At 45.6% G+C, this 23,187-nt stretch overlaps 1 protein-coding gene and 1 long non-coding RNA gene across 8 annotated transcripts in view; one reads left to right on the forward strand and one right to left on the reverse strand.

The window, feature by feature from the left end:
* The window catches only part of TRIO (trio Rho guanine nucleotide exchange factor), a 281,042-nt gene that overhangs the window by 110,018 nt on the left and 147,837 nt on the right, over positions 1 to 23,187 (reverse strand). For all 7 annotated transcript variants that reach the window (XM_082234103.1, XM_082234106.1, XM_082234105.1 and 4 more), the window contains exons 17-21: positions 17,864 to 18,055; positions 15,539 to 15,688; positions 11,290 to 11,404; positions 7,940 to 8,055; positions 2,321 to 2,443 (exon numbers count right to left, since the gene is read on the reverse strand). In XM_082234103.1, coding sequence (XP_082090229.1) covers positions 2,321 to 2,443; positions 7,940 to 8,055; positions 11,290 to 11,404; positions 15,539 to 15,688; positions 17,864 to 18,055 — 696 coding nt within the window. The remainder of the gene's footprint in view (positions 1 to 2,320; positions 2,444 to 7,939; positions 8,056 to 11,289; positions 11,405 to 15,538; positions 15,689 to 17,863; positions 18,056 to 23,187) is intronic.
* Positions 4,113 to 21,812, forward strand: LOC309538870. The gene is made up of 3 exons (XR_014222425.1): positions 4,113 to 4,311; positions 19,115 to 19,275; positions 21,478 to 21,812. It is a non-coding gene; the product is annotated as an uncharacterized lncRNA (long non-coding RNA).

The following is a 23,187-nucleotide window of genomic DNA, read 5'->3' on the forward strand; positions in this document are numbered from 1 at the left end:
TGTTTCGATACCACTATCAACTAATGAAATGTATTCTTGCGTTCCTTTCACAACATAGCTCAAATATGCGTATCCATCACAGAATGGACTCCGTAGGTACAAAATACCTGCGACTACAAAGCACACAAAATCTTTGCTTGCTCTATATAAGCAGAATGCGGTTTAGTGGTCAAGTGCTGAGTTGTTCATTACATGCTTAGCTAAAGGTAAAGGTAAAGGACCCCTGACAGTTACCGTATTTTTCGCTCTATAGGACGCACTTTTCCCCCTTCAAAAATGAAGGGGAAATGTGTGTGCGTCCTATGGAGCGAAGACGCCATAGCCCCACGACCCTCTCCTGGCTGGAGAGGTGACGCGCGGCTATGGCAGGAGCCTCTCCGCTGCCCCTTTCCTCTGCTCCCTGACCTGCTCTTTGGGGCTGGTGGTGGACTTCCCCCCGCCAGCCCCAAAGAGCAGGTCGAAAGGAACCTGAAGCCTGGAGAGTGAGAGGGGTCAGTGCACACCGACCCCCCCCTCTCTCTCTCCAGGCTTCCAAGGTAGCCGCCTGAACGCACCTTAAATGGCACCTTGTTTTAGAGCAGGAAAACAAGAGGGGGAAAGTTCTCCCCCTCTCTGTGCAGCGCCTCCTGACGCTTCACTGAAGGGGCGCTGGGCAGAGAGGGGGAGATATTTTTTTCTTGTTCTCCCCCCTCTAAAACAAAGTGCGTCCTATGGTGCGAAAATACGGTAAGTCCAGTCACGGACGACTCTGGGGTTGCAGCGCTCATCTCGCTTTCAGGCCGAGGGAGCCAGTGTTTGCCCGCAGAGTGTTTTTCTGGGTCATGTGGCCAGCATGACTAAGCTGCTTCTGGCGCAACGGAACACTGAAACCAGAGCAGCGAACAGTAACGCCGTTTACCTTCTTGCCGGAGCGGTACCTATTTATCTACTTGCACTGGTGTGCTTTTGAATTGCTAGGCTGGCAGGACCTGGGACAGAGAAACAGGTGCTCACCCCATCACGGGGATTCGAACTGCCGACATTCTGATCGGCTAGCCCAAGAGGCTCAGTGGTTTAGACCACAGCGCCACCCACGTCCCTACATGCTTAGCTAGCCAACCTTTTATGCTTTCAGAACACAGAGGACCCTGTTACAAAGCAAAAAGAGTGATTGGTGCTGCTGCTGTCTTCTTTTCCCCTTTAACAAGAAACTTTGGCACAAGCGGGCAAGATGCATAATGCAAAGTAGAGCAGCAGCACCCCAAAACACACAGTCATTTCAAAGAACTCATTGGAACCTGAAGGAGCGTCTCCACTCCCATCATTCAGCCCAGACACCGAGGGCCAGTTCCAAGGGCCTTTTGGTGGTTCTCTCTCTGCAAGAAGTGAAGCTACAGGGAACCACGCCTTCCCGGCAGTGGTGCCTGTCCTGTGGAACGCCCTCCCATCAGATGTCAAGGAAATAAACAACTATCTGACTTTTAGAAGACATCTGAAGGCAGACCTGTTTAGGGAGGTTTTTAATGCTTGATGTTTTATCATAGTTTTAATATTCTGTTGGGAGCTGCCCAGAGTGGCTGGGGAAACACAGCCAGATGCATAGCTGTCAAGTGTCCCTTATTTGAAAGGACAGTCCCTTATTCCAGCGCCATGTCCTACTGCTGTCCCTTATTGATGGATGTCCCTTAAATGTCCCTTAAATTTCAAAGGAAGCAGCTCCTCTCCCTCCCTCCCTGCCGGCCACGATTTAGCACTTCTGTGCATGCTTGACCGCTGAAACCCAGAAGTAACCTGTTCCGGTACTTCCGGGTTTCGGTGGTCCGTAACCCGAAAAAACGCAACCTGAAGTGTCTGTATCCCGAGGTATGACTGTATTATTATTATTGTTATTATTATTATTATTATTATTATTATTATTATTATTATTATTATTTAGAGGAGGGGTAGGCAACCACTGGGCCAAGGGTCACATGCACCCCTCAATTCAATTTCAGAGCCTGGCTGGAGAGAAGAAGGGGGAAATCATGGTGGAGAAAGCCCCAAAAGATGAGGCGATGTAAGGAGGATGAAGGAGAAGGCTCTCTGCAACAAGAGAGATATGTCCTTTCCTGGAAGCCTGCTCAGTCACTTTTGTCTCTGGCTCCATCCTTCATCTGCATGCTCAGGGAAAGTGGCCTTTGACAGAAAAGGGTCCCCCAGTCCAGATGCAGAGACTACATGTGGTTGGGAAGAGGGAACACACTTGACTGCCTTGCACCCCTTTTGATCAACTTCTCCCAAAGAGATAAAAATAGACACAGTAAGAAAATGGCAGGGGACCTTAACTGCCGTCGCAATTTACCTTGGCCGTAATCTGAAATTCTTCATGCTCCTTTAGCAGCTCTTGAGTATGCTGGATACTGGAGCCAGTGGAAGTGTGCGTAGATAAATAAAATTCTCCATTGTCATGGATCCATTCAAGAGCCTAAGGGAGAAAAAGATCACAAAGAAGAAGCGTTAGACTACCTTTTAGCAAAGGCAACTTATTTCCTAGGTGTAGAATCCCATTCAAAACTCAGGTCGCCTGTTCCTGGGCTTGTCCTAATATCGCCCAGGCATCTCCTAACATTATCCAAGCAGGCTGCCACAGTGGGAGAGATGACAAGCAGAGCTTGTCACATCACCTCTCCTGAAAGATCAGCTCCATTAGGCAGTTCCTACCCCTGAATTGTTTTTAGCTGGTCACTTTAAGAACTATTATATAACTTTCAAGAAGTGGCGCCAGCAATCGCTTTTTACACCTTTTCCCTCCCTGTCCCTTTTTCCTTGCGTGCCGTGTCTTTTAGATTCTAGGGTCTATTTTCGTTTTAGCCACTCTGGGAGTCTGTTTTGGCTGAACAGCGGGGTACAATTGCACCAAATATAAATAGATAAATGCACTCAATCGACGCCCTTCTGTGCATTGAAGAGCTTTTAATGGTTTTCTTCTTTTTTTGCCAATTTGTCCTTCCTCCTGTAACACCATCCTGCCACATGTCACCCTATTGCAGCGGGTCTCCAATTCCTGGGGAGAACTGGAGGCTGCAGGATGGGAGGGAGAGGGGGAAGATGGGCAAAACTTGCCTTCCTCCTTCCAATAGCGGAGGCACCCATTGGATCAAAATCGAAGTGAATGTGCTTTGAATAGAGATAGGTTTCCGGCAGCCTTTGATGGCACAAACCACAAATTGCAAAGAGAGAAACAGATTAGAACCTGTGAAGGGTCCTTGGAACATCAAGGCCTGGAGTTAAGTGGCGGGGAGATGTAGCCATTGGTTTCTACAATTCAGAGATTCCTTCTTCTCCATGCAAATATACTACTGCTCAAACATTGTGAAGACCGTATCTGGGACAGAACAGTCAGTATGGAATGAGACTCTTAACCTCAGGATCAGGGGTTTGAGGCACACATTGGGCAGAAGTTTCCTGCACTCCAGGGGGGACCATCCCTTCCAACTATGAAAAGCCCTTTGTAACTGCTAGGGCACCAACTGGACACCAGGTAAGGTAAAAGGTAAAGGGTGGATGGTTCAGTCCAGTCAAAGGCAACTATGGGGTGAGGTGCTCATTTTTCTTTCAGGCCGAGGGAGCCGGCGTTTTTCCACAGACAGCTTTCTGGGTCATGTGGCCAGCATGACTAAACTGCTTCCAGTGCAACGAGACACTGTGACGAAAACCAGAGTGCATGGAAACGCCGTTTACCTTCCCACCACAGTGGTACCTATTAATCTACTTGCACTAGTATGCTTTCGAACTGCTAGATTGGCAGAATCTGGGACAGAGCAACGGGAGCTCACCCCATCATGGGGATACGAACCGCTGACCTTCTGATCGGCAAGCCCAAGAGGCTCGGTGGTTTAGCCCACAGCACCTGACCTCATCCCCAACAAAAGAATGTGAACCAAGCACGCCTTGTTAAACTTGCTACATCCCCACTTTTCCCCTTGCTGTAGTAGTTTAAATTGTGAGCTTGTTGGGGCACTAACCCATGTTTTCCCCAACCCCCATTGCTTATGTTACTCTAAACAGCGCTGTGTACATAGTGGCTGAGTTATTTCTTACCAATAATAATTCATGTGACTCCTTTGGGCTATGTGTATAGCACTCCCACATGGAATGATACCTGCGAATAGTTCCAAGCATTGTCCCACAGGAATCCAGAACATTTCACTGGAATGGTCTCTTGTGTTCAGATAGAATGAAATAGCTCAGGATCAGTGGGAGAGCAGCCACTTTCTGAAGGGTAACTTTGCAGGAGAAATTAGGAGGTCGCGACGCAAAAAATGCCACAGATCCCAAAATTCCTGAAATTAGGTTAGTTGCAGGGCTCTCTTCTTGGTGGGTGTTTCCTGTTTTGAGGCTTTCTGTCAATCTTCTTAGCCAAGCCAAAGCACCGCCAGCAGAAGCAATGAGGCAGAGGCAAGGCAGGAGAACTGAATCTCCTCTTTGCATATAGCGAACTCTAAGTGAAGCAGAAGAGATGCTCCAGAAGCTCTCTGATAATATTTTTCAAGATGGTAGGCTTTTTTCACATAGAGAGGGGGTACCGCACTGGGGAGAGGGGGTGTTTTCCCACCAGGAATGGCAAGGCAACCTCTGAAATGTTGGTGGAAAATCAAGGAGCGGTCACGTATAGACCTTCTGATCGTCAAGCCCAAGAGGCTCAGTGGTTTAGATCACAGCACCACCAGCGTCCCTGAGAAGTAGTTCCCATCAAACTGAGTGGGACTTACTTCTGAGTAAAAAAGGGTTATGATTGCTCTGTTTTAACATTTTTCAAGGATGAAACGACATCAGCACTTAAAAAATGCACAAAGCACAGCTAGTTCCAGGTCAGAAATACTGGAGATGCGACAGGCAGAATACAATGTTCTGGAGAATTATATAAAGAGATGTTAGGCGTCAGGGGTCTTTTTACACTGCAATTGAAGCTCCATACCAGCTACCAAAAATTATACACTAGAATATCTACCAGCTAAACGGAGCTGAATACAACCATCAAAGAAGTTTGGCTGTTAAGAGCATCAATGTTCAAACACATAATTTTACAGAAATGAAACAGCGGGACTTTGCTGAGAATAGAACAGCAGCTTTTGGACCAGCAGTTCAATAAAGAATAGCTTATTTTCCAAGAGATCAGAAAGATGAGGAAATCTGCAGAGATCCATACCTCATTTGAAACAAAACTTACTGAAACCTGCCCCACCAATCCCCGCTGATATTGCCCGGAAAAAGCTTGACCTCCCACCACTTTTCTGTGTATTTAGTTATTTTGGTCTTAATACATTTAATTGAAAGCTTGTTTTCTATAGTATTGGAATGAGTTCCTACAGCTGTATTAAATACATTCATTTTAGAAATATTTCACATGTCTGAACCATTTCAACCAAATTTGAGAGAAATGGTTTTCAACCCTCTTTTACCGTTGTGTTGGCAATGGCCATCTTTACATCTCTACTCCCAGCACCCCAACAAAAACACAATTTTAGAGTTCTTTTGGAGAGGGGGAAGGGTGATTCATTGGGTTGGATGCAACAGGACTTCCTCTTTCCCTCCTCTCCTCGCATGCTCCCAAAATCTGCTCTAAAGGGTTCCGCCAAAAACTCTGGACCCGATTTGGAAGGTTTGTGGGAAGCTGCAGGGGAGAGAAGGGGAACGTTCTGTTGCATGAACGGAATTGTGCAGTGCTGGATACAACCCTATTAAGCCACTGTTAAAATGTGCCACTAGCTGCAGACTGCAAACTGCACAATCTGGGTTATTGTATAATAACAGCTTTGTAAAGTATACAGTTTGGGGTTGTTCCCCCTCCCCCCTTTATTTTCCCTTATACATGGGTGCTGTTTCTTTTTTCCTCTTTTATTTACGACTCACCAAGTTTAGCGCACATATAATATAATTAAGTACTTTTTTGAACTTTCAATAAAGATGTCTAGAAAGGGGGGAAAAAGAAAAGAAACTAACCGGGCTTAGAAGAGTTGCAAAGGGGGTTATAAAGGAAAAGACATTTGACAAACCCTTTTTTTTTCTTCAAATGTAAGGGGGGGGGAAGGAAAGCTCTCCCACCAGCCTCCCCAAACTGTCCATGGAGAATCTATACGGACTGCCAGTGTTTTAAGACCATGTAAAATTACACCATTATCTTAATGCTACATTCTTTTTCTTTGCCGTGACTGCACTGTATAATATTAAAATATATAAAAGACAATCTGGGTTACTGTACACTTTTTCATTCCATCTTTGTGTCTCTACCACCCCTAACCCCCACCCCCCACCCACAAATGGATACTCCCAACTAACAGGCTACCTAGAAAACTTAGTAAAAGCTAGATTGTGATAAATAAAGTTACTAGGAACCTGCACTCTGAGAAACACTCTAGCTGGTGAATTCCAACATACACAATTCCATCCCCATAGAACTACCCAAACGAGTGGACCATCTTTTCTATGGCACCGGTACATACTCGCTCTTTCTTTGCCCTTCGCTTTTTCCCTTCTGTGTTGTATACCTGTATACCTGAAGGAGCGTCTCCACCCCCATCGTTCTGCCCGGACTCTGAGATCCAGCACCGAGGGCCTTCTGGCAGTTCCCTCATTGCGAGAAGTGAGGTTACAGGGAACCAGACAGAGGGCCTTCTCGGTAGTGGCGCCCGCCCTGTGGAACGCCCTCCCTTCAGATGTGAAGGAAATAAGCAGCTATCTTCTCTTTAAAAGACATCTGAAGGCAGCCCTGTTTAGGGAAGTTTTTGATATTTAATGCTGTATTGTTTTTAACACTTGATTGGAAGCCGCCCAGAGTGGCTGGGGAAACTCACCCAGATGGGCGGGGTATAAATAATAAATTATTATTATTGTTATTGTTATTGTATGTGGCTCATAAAATCTTGCAGCTGGGTCAAGGAAGGTTGGTGTAAGAGGCTGCTTGGTCCCTGAATCTCCTTCCCTACCTGTTCTATCTCCAGAGCCAGCCCATTGGATCCTTCCAGCCATGCCTTGGCGGCTGTAGTAAACGCAGCCAATTAGGGCGAACAACAGGCAACTCCAGCTTGAGTCGCTGGCGGTCTACATTCCCTGGTGCTGCAAAAGATGCTAGCGGGTCCCTCACGAGCGGCTTTTCGGGAGATGCGTAGGGAATGCAGCACCTGAAAACCTCTGAGGCTGCAAAGCAGAAGATTGCGCCTGGCCCTCTAGATCCCAGTTATGTGCTTCCAACTTTCTGCTAGTGGGCCACGAGCATACAACCTACTGTAGTTTAAAAGCAAGTCATTTGTAAAGGGACCCCTGACCATTAGGTCCAGTCATGGCCAACTCTGAGGTTGCGGCGCTCATCTCGCTTTATTGGCCGAGGGAGCTGGCGTACAGCTTCCAGGTCATGTGGCCAGCATGACTAAATTGCTTCTGGCGAACCAGAACAGCACATGGAAATGCCGTTTACCTTCCCGCCGGAGCGGTACCTATTTATCTACTTGTACTTTGACGTGCTTTCAAACTGCTAGGTGGGCAGGAGCAGGGACCGAGCAATAGGAGCTCACCCCGTCGCAGGGATTCGAACCGCCGACCTTCTGATCGGCAAGCTCTAGGCTCTGTGGTTTAACCCACAGCGCCACCTGCGTCCCAAGTCATTTATACTTAGGGATTTATTAGCACATTCAGCACTTCGCACACTACGGCCTCCTCGCAAGCAGCATCGTACTGATTGAAACTCCTTGTGGCGCAAAAGGACCAGAGGTTAGAGTGCCGACACACTCGCAAGCAAATTCAGCATTGCCACAACAGAGAAAAGGGACACGAGGGCATTTTTTTAGCACAGGCTATACAAATCAGCGAGACGTGATGCGACTCGCTTCTGGGCTGCCTGTTGGGAGAAGGGCTGCAAGCAAACATGGGCGTTCCAATCCAACAGCGCCAGGAAGAAAAGGCTGCTTAAAATACAGGCCCTGACCTGTTTGGCGCTCCTCTCGAAGACCACATACTGCTGACACTGGTCAAGGCGTCTTTTCCTCATTGTCCAGTAGTGTAGGACACGGTTTTCCCTCTGGAAGAGCTCGTTCAGGATATCTGCCGGATCATAAAGAAGCCAAATCAATCGGTGCGCTGAGCAAAAAGCAAAGGCCTATGGAACTGATATATCTGGCAAGCCATTGAGGCACCGTATTTTTCGCTGTATAGGACGCTCCGGACCATAGGATGCACCTTGTTTTAGAGGGGGAAAACAAGAGAAAAAATTCTCCCCCTCTCTGCTCAGCACCCCTTCAGTGAAGCGGCAGGAGAAACAGAGCCCCTTCCCTTTCTCCTCCCGCTTGGCTGAAGGGGCGCTGCGCAGCTCTCCCTCTCTGCTGAAGCCAGGAGAGTCTTGATCTCCTGCCTTCAGCGAAAGCAACGTGAAGCCTCCGGAGCGCGGAGGGAAGCGCTCCCTCTGCACTTTGGAGGCTTCGCGTTGCTATTGCTGAAGCCAAGGAGCCTGCATTCGCTCCATAGGACGCACACACATTTCCCCTTAATTTTTGGAAGGGAAAAAGTGCTTCCTATAGAGCGAAAAATACGGTAACTCAAATGAACATAAGGAAGTCAGGCATACAGCAGCAATAGCTGAAAACAAGCAGCAGTGGCAAGAGAACAGGCTGAAAAACAAGTTTCATTAAATCTCACATGTTGCTCTTGCAATACAAAGTAAGGATTCTTTGTCTGTAGGAAGGTTGAATCTCCTGTGTATGGTGTAAAGGGTAAGGTAAAGGACCCTTGGATGATTGAGTCCAGTCGAATTCGACTTTGGGGTACGGCACTCATCTCCACTTTCAGGCCGAGGGAGCTGGCGTTTGTGCACAGACAGCTTTCCGGGTCATGTGGCCAGCATGACTAAGCTGCTTTTAGCGCAACGGGACACCAGGTCAAATTCCAGAGTGCACGGAAATGCTGTTTACCTTCCCACCATAGTGGTACCTATTTATCTACTCGCGCTGGTGTGCTTTTGAACTGTTAGGTTGGCAGGAGCTGGGACAGAGCTATGGGAGCTCACTCCGTCATGCAGATTCGAACTGCTGGCCCAAGAGGCTCAGTGGTTTAGACCACAGCACCACCCACATCCTTAAAGTGTCTGGTGTATCTGTGCCTAACATTTAAATATGGCCTTTATGTCGTTATGGCAAGCGGTCAATGCATGAAGCAACTCTCCAAGCGATAACTTCTACACCCAGTGCTGCCTGCTTGAATGTTTGGGATATCAGTGTATCTAACTGTGTTTGGATTATCATATATTGCTTAATAAGCTGCGATATGAACAAGCTTAGTACCCTTGCACACATCCACCTCCTCTTATGTGAGTGAACCAATGAGTCAGCAAATCTTCCTATCATTAACCGATGTGTTACACTGCATCCAAACTAGGAACATAACGCTGACAGTTTCAGAACAAGCCAGGATATGAAATCATAGTTTAGAGTTGGATTCATATCCTGGCTTGTTCTGAAACCACTGGCCGTAGCATCCCAGTTCAGACCTAATGAGAAACTAGTGTTAACTGAAGACTTCCTGGCGTGTTCATTTGCTTGCACAAAGGGAGAAGTGCACAGAAACTAGATCCATTCGTATCTTGGCTTATTAAATAGAGATACGATCATCCAAAGGCGGCCACTGAGTGTCCCAGAATTCATGGCAGATCAGCATGAAAATACAAAGCTATGAATAAACACATAAAATAAAATAATTGAAGCAAAGTGTTGCCATTTCAGCTCCTCACTGAGATCTGCAATTTTTTTTCACACTCCAAAGTGTTCACCATACTCATAACTGGTCCTCAGTTTGCTGTTTTCAAACACATTAATTCGTCTATTTATTCATTTAAGGTATTTCTGTAACACCCTTCAATTTACAACTATCATTTTTCTATTTAAAGGAACAGTCAATAAAACAGAGTGCAGAAAAAGCATTAAAAACAGAGCCACTAATCACTAAAAAAAACAAACCAACCAGGTGTTAAAAGTCTGGCCGGGCAGCGGGCAATAAAAATTCTCCACCGTGCCCTTAAAAAGTTACTAACACAGGTGCCAGGCAAGCTCACATGGGGAGGGAGTTCTAGTAATGGGAGACCACAACCGAAAAAGCTCTCTCCCCAGTCATCACCTGCCTTACCTCCAATGGTCTGGCCACTCAGAGGAGGGACTTTGAAAACAGGTGTATGTCAGGCTGTTGTAGGAGCAGATGTTCTACTGGGGACCCATGTTGGCCAAGCTGTGCAGGATTTTAAAATGCAACCACCAACTAACTTCATGGAAGACTTTATAAGCACTACATAGGACACTGATTTCATTATTTTTCTGCATTCTGATTCCTGCTTATTTTAAGGATAGGTCTTGATCATTTTCTCTGTGTTAATGTCTCTGTTACAGCTCTTATTTTGTTTTATTTAGCAGTTTGCAATAAATAAATGTGCTGCTGGGTTTGTGGAATATTTTATTTGCGTGAAATATTTAGAAAATCTGTGTATTTATATATATAGCTGACAGACAATTAATTAATTGGAAGTTTCTTAGTTTTTTAACCTCTCCCTCTCTCTTAATGCTATCTCTATCTATTCCTTTTTTGTTCTCTCTATTTTTCCTCTTCTCCCCCCCCCCCCATCGATGTTTTCATTTTATCTAGATCCGTGGTTCCCAACCAGGGGAGCAATTTGATTTTTAAGGGAGGCAATTCGAGAACGAGTTATTAACAGTGAATGGCCTTTTAGGCTTCCTCTATGTGAATAGGAGTTCACTTTTTGAATAATCAGGATTTTAGAGATGCATGGCCAAAAAAAGTTGGGAACCACTGATCTAAAGTTTTAGCCTGGACAAAAAAGATATTTGATTATCATCTTTGTATCTCTCTTTATAAAACCTGATAAAATTTATTCAAAAAGAGGGGAAAAAGAAACTCTGTTTCACACGCAGGCACAGGTAAGTGTGTAATTTACACAAACAAAGGAAACATGCTTAAATGTTTGGCACTGTTGTCATTTGTTATTAATACATTATCTCAAGTTGCAAAAAAATCCCACAACTTCCACTGCTGTGCTCCCCCCCCAAAAAAAAACCACCTTATTTTTTTACCCGGTGACAACCACAGCTAGGAGTTCTTTATTGCTCTTAGCATGGCTTGAGATGCTAACAGGGGCAGCTGATGCTCAGCTGATTTGCACCCTTGTTCTGTGTGTGCTTCGTATCACCCGCATAAACCAGAACTGTATCACCACCTTAACAACGGAATGGTTGAACTCGATTAAGATCGACAGGTAGCCAGCCCATCGTGCATGCTTACTTTTCACCTGCTGTTCAGGGGCCTTGATGTGAGTCACCATCCCTGGCATGTTGACGCTATTCCTGTGCAGGTATTTCAGGAAGACATCAGCATTTCGCCGAGCCAGCGTGCAAGCCTGGAAGAGACCACAGACAGACACATCAGGGCAGGCATGCGCAAGGTGATGCTCACTGACCTTGTCGTTTTAGGCACTACAAGTGGAAATTTAAATTCCGCTACAGCCTGCGTGTAATGGCTTGAACAAACAAAGCAAATTTGGCCCATTCCTCTTGGGCTGCACAACACAGATGCTTCTCTATGAGCAAGTAAGGTAAAGGGACCCCTGACCATAAGGTCCACTCATGGCCGACTCTGGGGTTGCAGCGCTCATCTCGCTTTATTGGCCGAGGGAGCCGGCATACAGCTTCTGGGTCAGGTGGCCAGCATGACTAAGCCGCTTCTGGTGAACCAGAGCAGCGCACGGAAATGCCGTTTACCTTCCCGCCAGAGCGGTACCTATTTATCTACTTGCACTTTGATGTGCTTTCGAACTGCTAGGTTGGCAGGAGCTGGGACCGAACAACGGGAGCTCACCCCGTTGCGGGGATTCGAACCGCCGACCTTCTGATCGGCAAGTCCTAGGCTCTGTGGTTTAACCCACAGCGCCACCTGTGTCCCTTCTATGAGCAAGTAGGAAGGCTCAATTCCTCTGTGCCATGTTCTTCCATGGATGTTCCATGCCTGGCAAGTGGGATTCTTGTTCCCCAACCTCAGTTCTCCTAGTACCACACGCTAGGACTGTTTCCAGAGTGTGGCTGCAGGGCATCAACTGTCAAGCTATTTTTTGATCTAGGAAAACATCATCACAGTGGTTTAGAGAGGGGGGAAACCAGTTTAGTTAAGTTTATAGGACAGTCGCTGGTCATATTTTTACATGGGCCATGTTCAGACATAATGCTGAGCCAAGAAACATAGCTTAGCGTGAGCACACTGGTTCCTAAGGAGGAGATTACACCGGTTTTGCTCCCCACCCCCCTCCCCCAAGTCCTTTTATTTATTTGCAAACTTATAATCTGCACTTTCATACAAAAATATATATAGCAAGACCGGATGCAACGTGTATAAATAAAAATGAGCCAAATGGCCATTAAGGCATCATTAAATACATCAATAAATACTGATAGGTTAAAAGAAAAGGAAAAAATGCATGTTGTAAGGTGCTTCAACAAAAAGTTGTCTGAAAGAAGGGAGGGATGCTTCCTGTTGAATCTGTACTGTGGCAGGGAGTTCCACGGGGCAGGGTCTGCCACACTAAAGGCTTGGTCCCTAGTGATGACCAAAGGGACCTCAGGGGTGTGGATAACCACTAGAAGCGTCCCATCTGAGGACCTCAGTAATTGGAGTCTTTTAGCATGCCGTGGCAGCCAAAACAAGGTCTGGTTTAGTGCGGCATCTAAACACGAGACTGTGGTTAAGCTCTCTCTTCCTTAAGCAACACTCAGGATTCAGGAACAGAAGTAAATCCTTTCACAGCATTTCCATGCTGTGTTTTGCTCTTAAACACTAATAGGGAAATAGTTGCTTGATGTGACCAGCTGCCCTCAATTATTACATTATTTGCTAGCACTCATAATCTGCAGATTATAAACGAGGAGCACCAGCAGACAAGGACATACGTGCAAAAATCTCTTAATTATACTAGCTTCTAAAGAGCAAGAGTGTTCGTTTTGGAGATTTGGAGTTCTTCGGGTAGCAGGCCAAAGAATAAAACAAGCTCTAACATAAAAAAACCCCAAGCAGCACTCAGTTCTGTTGAAATCTCTTGAAGCTACTAATCAAGGAGTCTAACTGAATATCGGAGGCAGAAGACACTGATATAATAAAGGCTGCAGCCCTAAATGTAGATTTAGGTACTCAAATGAGGTTCACATCTGAGTAACCATGTTTAGTAGCAGCTGAAAAGCCAATAGAAATAAAGGGAAGCATTTTGCATTTCATGCATGGTATGAATTGAGGTTCACTTTCTGGTCACCTTCACCTAAATGGACAAAGTAGCAATCAGTTTACACTACAGAACACACACTCCCCTTAACCACTGCAGCCTTTCCTGCCTCTCGCTCTTCTCTAAAAATGAGCTTCTGATATCTGAAAACAGATTACTAGTAAAAAATGGAAAAGTGATAGCAGAGGTGACAGCTGGAAGCAGTGGCGTAGCGTGGGTTGTCAGCACCCGGGGCAAGGCAAGTAATTTGCGCCCCTAACCTGTGGATTTGCGCCCCCTAACCCGTGGATTTGCGCCCCCTAACCCTAACCCCCAGATGTTGCGCCCGGTGCGGCTGGCCCCCCCTGCACCCCCCACGCTACGCCACTGGCTGGAAGCCCCCGATCCGGTCAAGTCACTATGTTAAGCCCTTTATACATTGACCTTAGAATTCTTATTTATTCAACAAAATTCATGGACAAAGTGGACCCTCGTCCACAAAAGCTTATGCCACAATTAAACCTATTAATTTTGAAAACTGCCGCAAGACTCTGCTGTTTTCGCAAGGTATCTCGTAAGCTTTGCTTCATTTTTAGCGCCGCCAGAAACGGCCAAAAATGAGCTTGCTTCAGTATTAAATGGGCAATCAAGCAGATTGATGTCCTTGTGCTTCCTGGCTTCTTCAGCCTTCTGCTCCAATTAACTAACTGCACTGTGTTTGACAGCTTTTATTTGCTATTTTGAGAAGCCGCAAGCCTTCTTCTATATCCTGCGCCCGCCCGTTAGCTTTCCAGTCCATCTTTCCTTGCCCCTTTCCTCTGCAGAAAGAGTAGAACGGATTGACAGCTGCTGGCTTCAACTTTGCCACACCAGGGACCCACTTTTGAATTTTCTATTAGGTAGGAGGATCCAATTGGTGCTCTTAAGTTGATAGACGGGCTTTTGATTCGATGGACACCTGCTGCTAATGGCCGAGGAAAGGGAGATGATTTCTTGCTGTGTTTCCCTTCCTCCTTCCGCCTTCTCTGGAGGGTCCCCCAACAAAATATAGCAAATTTTCAGGGGTGTTGAGGGCTGCACAGAGAGGGAGAAGGACACAAAAACCATCTCTCCTTTTCTTCCTTAGGAGGAAGCAGAATCAAAAACCCTTCCACGAGCACAAACAGGATTCCACGCTGTGTAGCACCTTCCCTTTAGGATGATGGACCCAAGTTAGTCAAGTCCATTGATTCCCATGGGACTACTCTAAGGATGACTAAGGTTGGATGTGGCCCAATAATACCAACATAGGGTACAGTAGGTACAACTTAAGTGTACGATAAGACAATACAATTAAAAAAATTTAAATGGGCAAAACATCAGCTAAAACACATTAAGGTAAAGATATAATAATCAGATCTCAGCAGATCATCACTAGTAGGCAGTAGAGCATTCGCACAACTCTACCAAAAAGCCTAGGTGGAAAGGTATGGGTTTGGGGCAGTGTCAAAAAGCAAATAAAACAAAAGGGCACGGGTTATCTCAAGGGGGAGAGAATTTCACAAATTAGGCAATCCTTCCGTAATGGATGATCCAGGGGTCAGCAAACTTTTTCAACAGGGGACTGGTCCACTGTCCCTCAGACCTTGTGGGGGGCCAGACTATATTTTTTTTTGGGGGGGGGAATGAACGAATTCCTATGCCCCACAAATAACCCAGAGATGCATTTTTTTTTTGCTTAATGTATGTAGGGTTTGGTGTCAGCATTGCTCGTGCTGTTCATTTTAGTTTCTTTGGTGGTGAGAGAGGTTGGGGTTGGCCTAGGGTATGGTTGTTTGTTTCTGTTTGGCTGACGTGATCTGTGTTTTCGTGTGTGAGTGGGGTGGGTGGGTGTTTTGAATCAGGTTAGCCATATTGATTTCTATGCTGTTGGTGGATTATTGACATTGTCTTGTTGGGCTGTGTATGTGATAAAGGGGAGCCATACCGGGGTAAAGGCGTCTTCTTCTGTTTGTCCCCGTGTCAGTTTCAGTTTATTGGTTAATTTTTCTAGTAGGGCTGTTTCCCATAGTATTTCGTACCATTGGTCCAGAGATGCATTTTAAATAAAAGGACACATTCTACTCATGTAAAAACACGCTGATTCCCGGACCATCCGCAGGTCGAATTTAGAAGGCAATTGGGCCGGATCCGATCCCTAGTTTGCCTACCCATGGATTAGGCAATCTTGTCTGCCCGTTTTATATGCACGGTTGCAAAACCCAGCCTTGAAATATAGTGTTCATAGGCACACAAACTTCTCCTTGTTACCTTCAGGAATGCCTCCTTCTGTTCAAGGTGTTTACTTATCATAGGCGTTACATGGTCTGTTTCCGAGTTGGGGCCCAGTTTGTCAGCTCCTCCGCACCAGTCTTCTTCTCGCTTGTACTCTTGCTCCAAGCTTTCCAGTACGCTGCATACCTATTGGCCAACAGACAAGAAAAGACAGAGTAAGGGATTCTGTTGCAGGATGAGGGCTAACCCATCAATACTGAAAGGTCATGTTGTGTGAATGCCTGATTAACTTTTCCCAAAGCAACTATGGTACTCTATTCCGAACTTAAAAATGGAAAGCGTAATGCTCGTGGTCAACAAAAGAGGTTTAAAGACTCTCAAGGCAAATCTTTAAAAATGTAGTCTCAGCACCGACAACTGGGAAACACAGGCCAGCGAGTGCTCCAGTTGGAGAACAGCCTTTACCTGAATGTTAGAAGGATGCTGGAACGAAGTTATATGGCTTTAGCAGAAATGTTATAAAGAATTAAGTAAAAATAGATTGTTAATGGACCAAAGTGGAAAATTTAAGGTTAGAGTGTCTTAAGTCAAATTTTAGAATGAAAATTGAGAAAGATGGAAAGGACTTGCTGAAATAGCTAATTGAACTAGAATACAAAAAAGGGAGGTGTGAGGAGGTCGATGAAACAAGTATATGAAAGGTAAAGACATGGAAAGGCTGGATGTGTTTTTTAAAGGTTTTTGTTCTGTTTTTTCGTTGTTTTATTGTATTGTTGTTGTTTTTTGTTGTTTTTTTGATGTATTGTAAGGTATTGTTTTGTTTAATTTTTTATTGTTCTTTTTCTCTTTTTGTAACTTGCAAACTCCTAATAAATATCTTTTTTAAAAAAAGAGAGAGAACAGCCTTTACCAAAGGTGTCATGGGCTTTGAATCTAGATTCAGGTAGGTAGACGTGCTGGTCTGACGCAGCTGAAATAAATAATTTTTTTTTTAAATGTCCAGTGGCACCTTAGAGACCAACTAAGTTCGTTCTGAGTATAAGCTTTCGTGTGCATGCACACTTCTTCAGATACACTGAAACAGAAGTCACCAGACCCTTATATATAGTGGGAGGGTGGGGTGGGGTTTATCTCAGAAGGGTGGTAGGAGATGGGTGATTGACTCAATGGATATGGTAAACCTGTTGACTTTTTTTGGTTATCTGCATGCTATCCCTTGCTTTTTCCTGTAGGACTAACTGCAGTCGTTAACAGTCTGTTATCTGAAGAAGTGTGCATGCACATGAAATCTTATACCCAGAACAAACTTAGTTGTTCTCTAAGGTGCTACTGGACAATTTTTTAATGGGCTTTGAAGATGCTCAAATGCAGGACGAAAGGGAGAAATGTGCTAAGAGGAAGGCACGCTTGGCAAACCCTCACTATGATCAACTCCCACCCAGAAACCTATGTCCCCACTGTGGAAGGACGTGTGGATCCAGAATTGGCCTCCACAGTCACGTACGGACTCACTGTTAAAACCGTGTTCATGGAAGACAATCTTACTCAGCTACGAGTGATTGCCAAAGAAGAAGACTGAAAGGACTGGCATTCACTTCACATCTACAAGCTGATTTGACAGCTTCCTCAGAAGTCACACAATGCAAACACTGGGTCAACATTACGTCTCTTCACTACTCCCAGCTTCCCTCACCTGTGGTTTGCAAACAGAGGTTACTTCAATACCACAGGTCCATTCTGCTAAAGCCAAGTGAACAAAGCAGTTGTTAGTAAGCCCTTGGTAATGTGAGCAAGCCCATCTTTAGCACTGGAACGGCTTAATTGCTCCCGAGCTGCAATTACTTTTAAGGCTCGCTCTTTGAAAAGTTAAGAAGCCTAAGAAAAGTTAAGAAGCTCTTAAAAAAAGTTAAGGGCAGCAACAGGACCCTCTCGCCTTCACTAATGTCTAGTTTTAGCCTTAGATTAATTTAAACTGGAATCAATAAACTACTGAGGTTAAAGGGAGAGTGGTAGAGAAACTTCTAGAAAGCAGGCTTTAGGACTTATACACCTACTACCTGAAAACCAGTCCATTCAAGAAATGGTGTGTTTTGTTTTATACAAAAAATATACACACAGAGATCATGCTCATTTTCAAGTTACACCTAGGAACGTGTTTCCATTTTCAAGTATTGTGACTGTAATGCTGGATGACAACATACAGAGAAAAGCAAACGAACCAAGTCTGTAAAATGGAATTGGTTTCCCTTATTAACCTCAGTTGAGTGAATCTGGGCTTTAAAACCAATCTGTCGTGAAACCAGCCCTTGAAACCATTTACCAGCAGCCACACTGTCGGCTCGGCGAGCCATTGGCCTCTACCTGCTCAGATGTTTTGTAAAAGGCCACAGAGGCGTTCACAAGCTTGAGCCGATCTTCCATCTTGAGCATCAGCTGCTGCCAATGAGAGGCCACTTTCTCCGCGCAGTCCCGGATCATGTCCATGTCGTAGTGATTCGCCTGCAACATCGCCTCGGCTTTCTGCTGCACTTGCAATGCGCTCTGGTGCGTTTTCTGATCAAATACAAACGGAACACAACACTTAATTCGTGAAAAGCATTCTGTACGTTTTCAAAATGGGTTTGCGCCCTCCTCTTGTCAGTTAAATGGCGATTGCACACCAGCTAAATGCTCATTAGTCTGGCAACTGCAAGCAAAATTCCTTCCTCTTTCTCCCTCCTCCTAACTCTGGCCAACTTAGGGTCAAGGAAGCCGACCCAGCAATGGAGCAATCTGTATTCAAGTGCTGGCTTTTGAGGCTATCCTTGTGGGTGTATCTGAAAATGTGGCATCAGTTGTATGTGTTGTCCACAAGTGTTACTAAAGAATTATCCACGAGCCAGAACAGTTAAGAACCTAGGACTGACTTCTAGGTGCCACCTATGCCTTAGAAATCCTTCTCAAAACTATCAAGGTAAAGGACCCCTGGACAGTTAAGTCCAGTCAAAGGCGACTATGGAGTTGCGGCGCTCATCTCGCTTTCAGGCCGAGGGAGCCGCATTGGTCCACAGACAGCTTTCTGGGTCATGTGGCCAGCGTGACTAAACCGCTTCTGGTGCAATGGGACACTGTGACAGAGACTAGAGCCCATGGAAACACCGTTTACCTTCCCGCCACAGTGGTACCTATTTATCTACTTGCACTGGCATGCTTTTGAACTGCTAGGTTGGCAGGAGCTGGGACAGAGCAACAGGAGCTCAACCCATCATCGGGATTCGAACCACCAACCCGATTGGCAAGCCCAAGAGGCTCAGTGGTTTGGACCACAGCACTTGACCTCATCCCCAACAAAAGAATGTGAACCAAACACACCTTGTTAAACTTGCTACATCCCCACCTTTTCCCTTACTGTAGTAGTTTAAACTGTGAGCTTGTTGGTGCACCAACCCATGTTCCCCCCAACGCCCATTGCTTATGTTACTCTAAACAGCACTGTGTACATAGCAGCTGAGTTATTTCTTACCAATAATAATTCATGTGAGTCCCTTGAGCTATGTGTATAGCATCGTGAAGTGTTGTCTCCCCCCCAACATGGAATGATACTTGCGAACGGTTCCAAGCATTGTCCCACAGGAATCCAGAACATTTCACCGGAACGGTCTCTTGCGTTCAGACAGAATGAAATAGTTCAGGATCGGTGGGAGAGTGGCCACTTTCTGAAGGGTAACTTTGCAGGAGAAATTAGGAGGTCGCGACGCAAAAAACGCCACAGATCCCATAATCTCTGAAATGAGGTTAGTTTCAAGGCTCTCTTCTTGGTGGGTGTTTCCTGTTTTGAGGCTTTCTGTCAGTCTTCCTTAGCCAAGCCAAAGCACCGCTGGCAAAAGCCATGAGACAGAGGCATGGCAGGAGAACAGAATCTCCTCTTTGCAAGTAGCGAACCCCAAGGGAAGCAGAAGAGATGCTCCAGAAGCTCTGTGATAATATTGTGCAAGATGGTAGGCTTTTATCACATCGAGAGGGGGTACCACACTGGGGAGAGGGGGTGTTTTCCCACCAGGAATGGCAAGGCAACCTATGAAATGTTGGTGGAAAATCAGGGAGTGGTCACCTATGACTGATGAAACTACACGGAGACAAGTATTTCTCTTTCCATTGGTTCTGTGTAGCTTCTTCTAACGGGGAAGGAAAGCCACTGCTGGAATGGTTGAGAAGCTGATAACAGGATTCATATTTCAGCCCCACCTCCCCACCACCTCCCCGAAAAGCTAGGCTCTCGGCACACACCTTTTGTGTCATCTACATCTAGTCTACACACAGCTGCAACAATACAGCAGCGCGAGAAAGCAAGCCCCACGAGACAGAAATCAGAGCACTCTCACCTGATTATAGTTAAGGATTCCAGGTCTAGGTTGTAACGGGGACTACATGGCACGCGAATGAAGAGTAATATATCTGCACGCAATGCTCGCACACCCTTAAACTGGGCAGGTAGGGAAAGCAGGGTGCACTAGGCAACAGGCCCCTGTTGCTCCGCATACTGGATCCCAGTTCAAGCAGCCTCGGGAGACTGGGAGTAACTGGTTGCCTTTTTATGTGCTCTGCCATAACCAGAGCACCACACCTGGAGCAACTGCCCGAATTATACGAAGTTATATGAATTATACTATTATGCTAACTATACTATTTGCAAAAAGGGGGCCTCTCTATACCCTATAAGTGGGACCCTTGGGGAATAAGTTTGTCCCACTTTTATCAAGTCTTCTGGAACGCTCATGGGTTGGGGGTGGGGGCAGGGGAAGCAGGTTTCCCCCTGCCATGTGGCCATTTTTCACCTCTCTGCCATAGGACTGCATGCCTATGCTTGCAGAAGCGTTCTCCTTTCAACAAGACCGGGAATTCTTCAGAGATGGTGTGTTCCTGATTGCTTGGAGAGGGATGTGGGCCGACTGAAAACACCCCAATAATGTGCATGCAGTGAATGGGGGGGGGGGGGTCCTGCAGCTACGATGTTTCTCCCAATCATACGTGATGGGTTCGTTGAAGCCCATACAACTGTACTCCACCTGCGCTGCCAAAATGCTTTATTACTGCTATTAAAGGTAAAGGGACCCCTGACCATTAGATCCAGTCGTGGCTGACTCTGGGGTTGAGGCGCTCATCTCGCTTTATTGGCCGAGGGAGCTGGCGTACAGCTTCCGCGTCATGTGGCCAGAAGGACTAAGCCACTTCTGGCGAACCAGAGCAGTGCACGGAAACACCGTTTACCTTCCAGCCGGAGCGGTACCTATTTATCTACTTGCACTTTGACGTGCTTTCAAACTGCTAGGTTGGCAGGAGCAGGGACCGAGCAGCAGGAGCTCACCCCGTCGCGGGGATTCGAACCGCTGACCTTCTGATTGGCAAGTCCTAGGCTCTGTGGTTTAACCCACAGTGCCACCAGCGTCCCTTATTACTGCTATTATGTAATTTTAAATATCACTTTTCAAACAAGCTTCAATCCTATTACTGTTGAGTGTTCAAAGTGGTTATCAGATACTTTCACAGTATCCTTACCACAACACTGTGAGATAGGCTGGTATTAGTAACCAGGTACTTCTTTACAGCAATGAAGAGTAGATATTTGTTTAAGAGCTGCAAAAGAGCATAAATGTACCAAACTGTTTTGCTACAGGTTATTATTAAGTGCTCTGTGGCCACGCAGATTCCTGGGTCCCTTTTTGACTTGAGACGTTTGCTGGTTTTAGCAAAAAACCCTGGGCTCTGATGGAAGAAAAGAGGGGTATGAACGTTAGAAAACAAATGCATAAATAAAAAGGAGATGTAGAGAGGGTGTGCTGGAGGAAAGCAGAATTTCCAGGTTTGAAATCTAACTTTGCTCTGGAATTCTTAAGTATAACCAGTATATAGCCCGCTCTATCGCATTCTACCAAAGTAGCCCCCGGTTATAGTTCCTACACATTTATCTCCTAAAAGGACAAATATCTACACTGCAGATTCTAAAAGGAAGGAATGTTATACCGAAAATTTACCAAAGCTGCCAAGAGTGAGGACACAGACACTGCAAACTGTGAACAACAGAAAGGGAAAACGGAAAACTCCACAGAACGACAGTAGAACAGAAGGCAGTTACTGTAGCACCAAGGATTTCTGAAAATAAAAAGCTTCCCAATGGATAAAAGCAAAGGATTTTACTTTTAGCAATCTTAAGCACTCACATCTCACTACGTATTACCAGAAAAAAAAGTTAAACCGTACAGCAGTCGTTTTCAATGCTCTGGGCCTCTATTTTAGTCACGTCACCTATCCCAAGTAAGGTGAAGATTAGAACAGGATTGCTGGTCATGTAGTAGTAGTAGTAGTAGTGGTAGTAGTAGTAGTAGTAATAATATGCCACGCATCTGACTGGGTTGCCCCAGGCATTCTGGGCAGCTCACAACAAATTGTAAAATATCCAAAACAGGGCTGCATTTAGAAAAGTCAGATAGTTGCTTATTTCCTTGACATCTGAAGGGAGGGCATTCCACAGGGCGGGTGCCACTACCAACTCAGGGCTGAATGACAGTGGTGGAGACACTCCTTCAGGTATATGGGGCTGAAAGTGTTTAGGGGCATTAAAGGTCAGCACCAACACTTTGAATTTGGCTTGGAAATGTACTGGGAGCCAATGCAGATCTTTCAGGACCGGTGTTATATGGTCCTGGCAGCTGCTCCCAGTCACCAGTCTGGCAGCCGCATTGAACTAAAGAAGCACATTAAATTAAGAGGCACGTTAGCAGTGGCACGAGGGCTTTCCACATTATTGCTTCATGGTGGTGTGTGGCATTTAGCAATGGAAAATGATGATGCCCCCATAGCAAATGATGATGCCCCCATAGCAAATCTCTTGGTTAATAAATCTTCAGCAATGAATTCCACCGGGTGAAATGCACAGTGATAGCCACAAATGCTGCTCAAGAGGTAACCAGAAATCTAATTTATGAACAAAGTTTTTAATCTCCGTTTTGTCCTGCTGAGGGCTGACGCTTTTGTAAGAAAGCGGGAAAGCTGCTTTAAGCAGAGTCAGACTAGCAAGCAATCAGGCTCAATATTGTGTCCACCTTGACTGGCCGCGGTTCTCTAGCATTTTACAAAAGAGTCTTTTGGAGACCTGGACTGAATCTGGGTCATTCTGCATGAAGACTTTCACTAAGCAGGAGCCAAAATATTATTTCGGCATATTTAGGAACCCTTCACTGGTCATTGTGCCATGTTGACAAATATCTTAGTCGTTTTTCTGCTGGCTGATACACATCAACAGGCAAACGGGCGTTTGACTAACATCTCTCCTCTTGTGTAAAATATAGTTAGCAGCAGACTCATGAAAAATCAGGCAAGGACTGGCTTGTTTCTGCAGCTATCTACTGGCATTGGGAGATTTAAACACTATCAATCTGACACATGATTAGTAACCAGCAAATTTAAATTATAAACCGAGTTGTTCCTCTAGTGCAGGCTTCCTCAAACTCAGCCCTCCAGGTGTTTTGAGACTACAATTCCCATCATCCCTGACCACTGGTCCTGCTAGCTAGGGATCATGGGAGTTGTAGGCCAAAAAACGTCTGGGGGGCGGAGGTTGAGGAAGCCTGCTCTAGTGTAAGTGCAAAAAGAGAACGAACGGTATCTCTGCACGCTCTGCTGGACCGCAAAGTCGAGAGCAATAGCCC

This window comes from Podarcis vaucheri, assembly GCF_965113315.1.
Source record: "Podarcis vaucheri genome assembly, chromosome: 8".
Taxonomy (NCBI): domain Eukaryota; kingdom Metazoa; phylum Chordata; class Lepidosauria; order Squamata; family Lacertidae; genus Podarcis; species Podarcis vaucheri.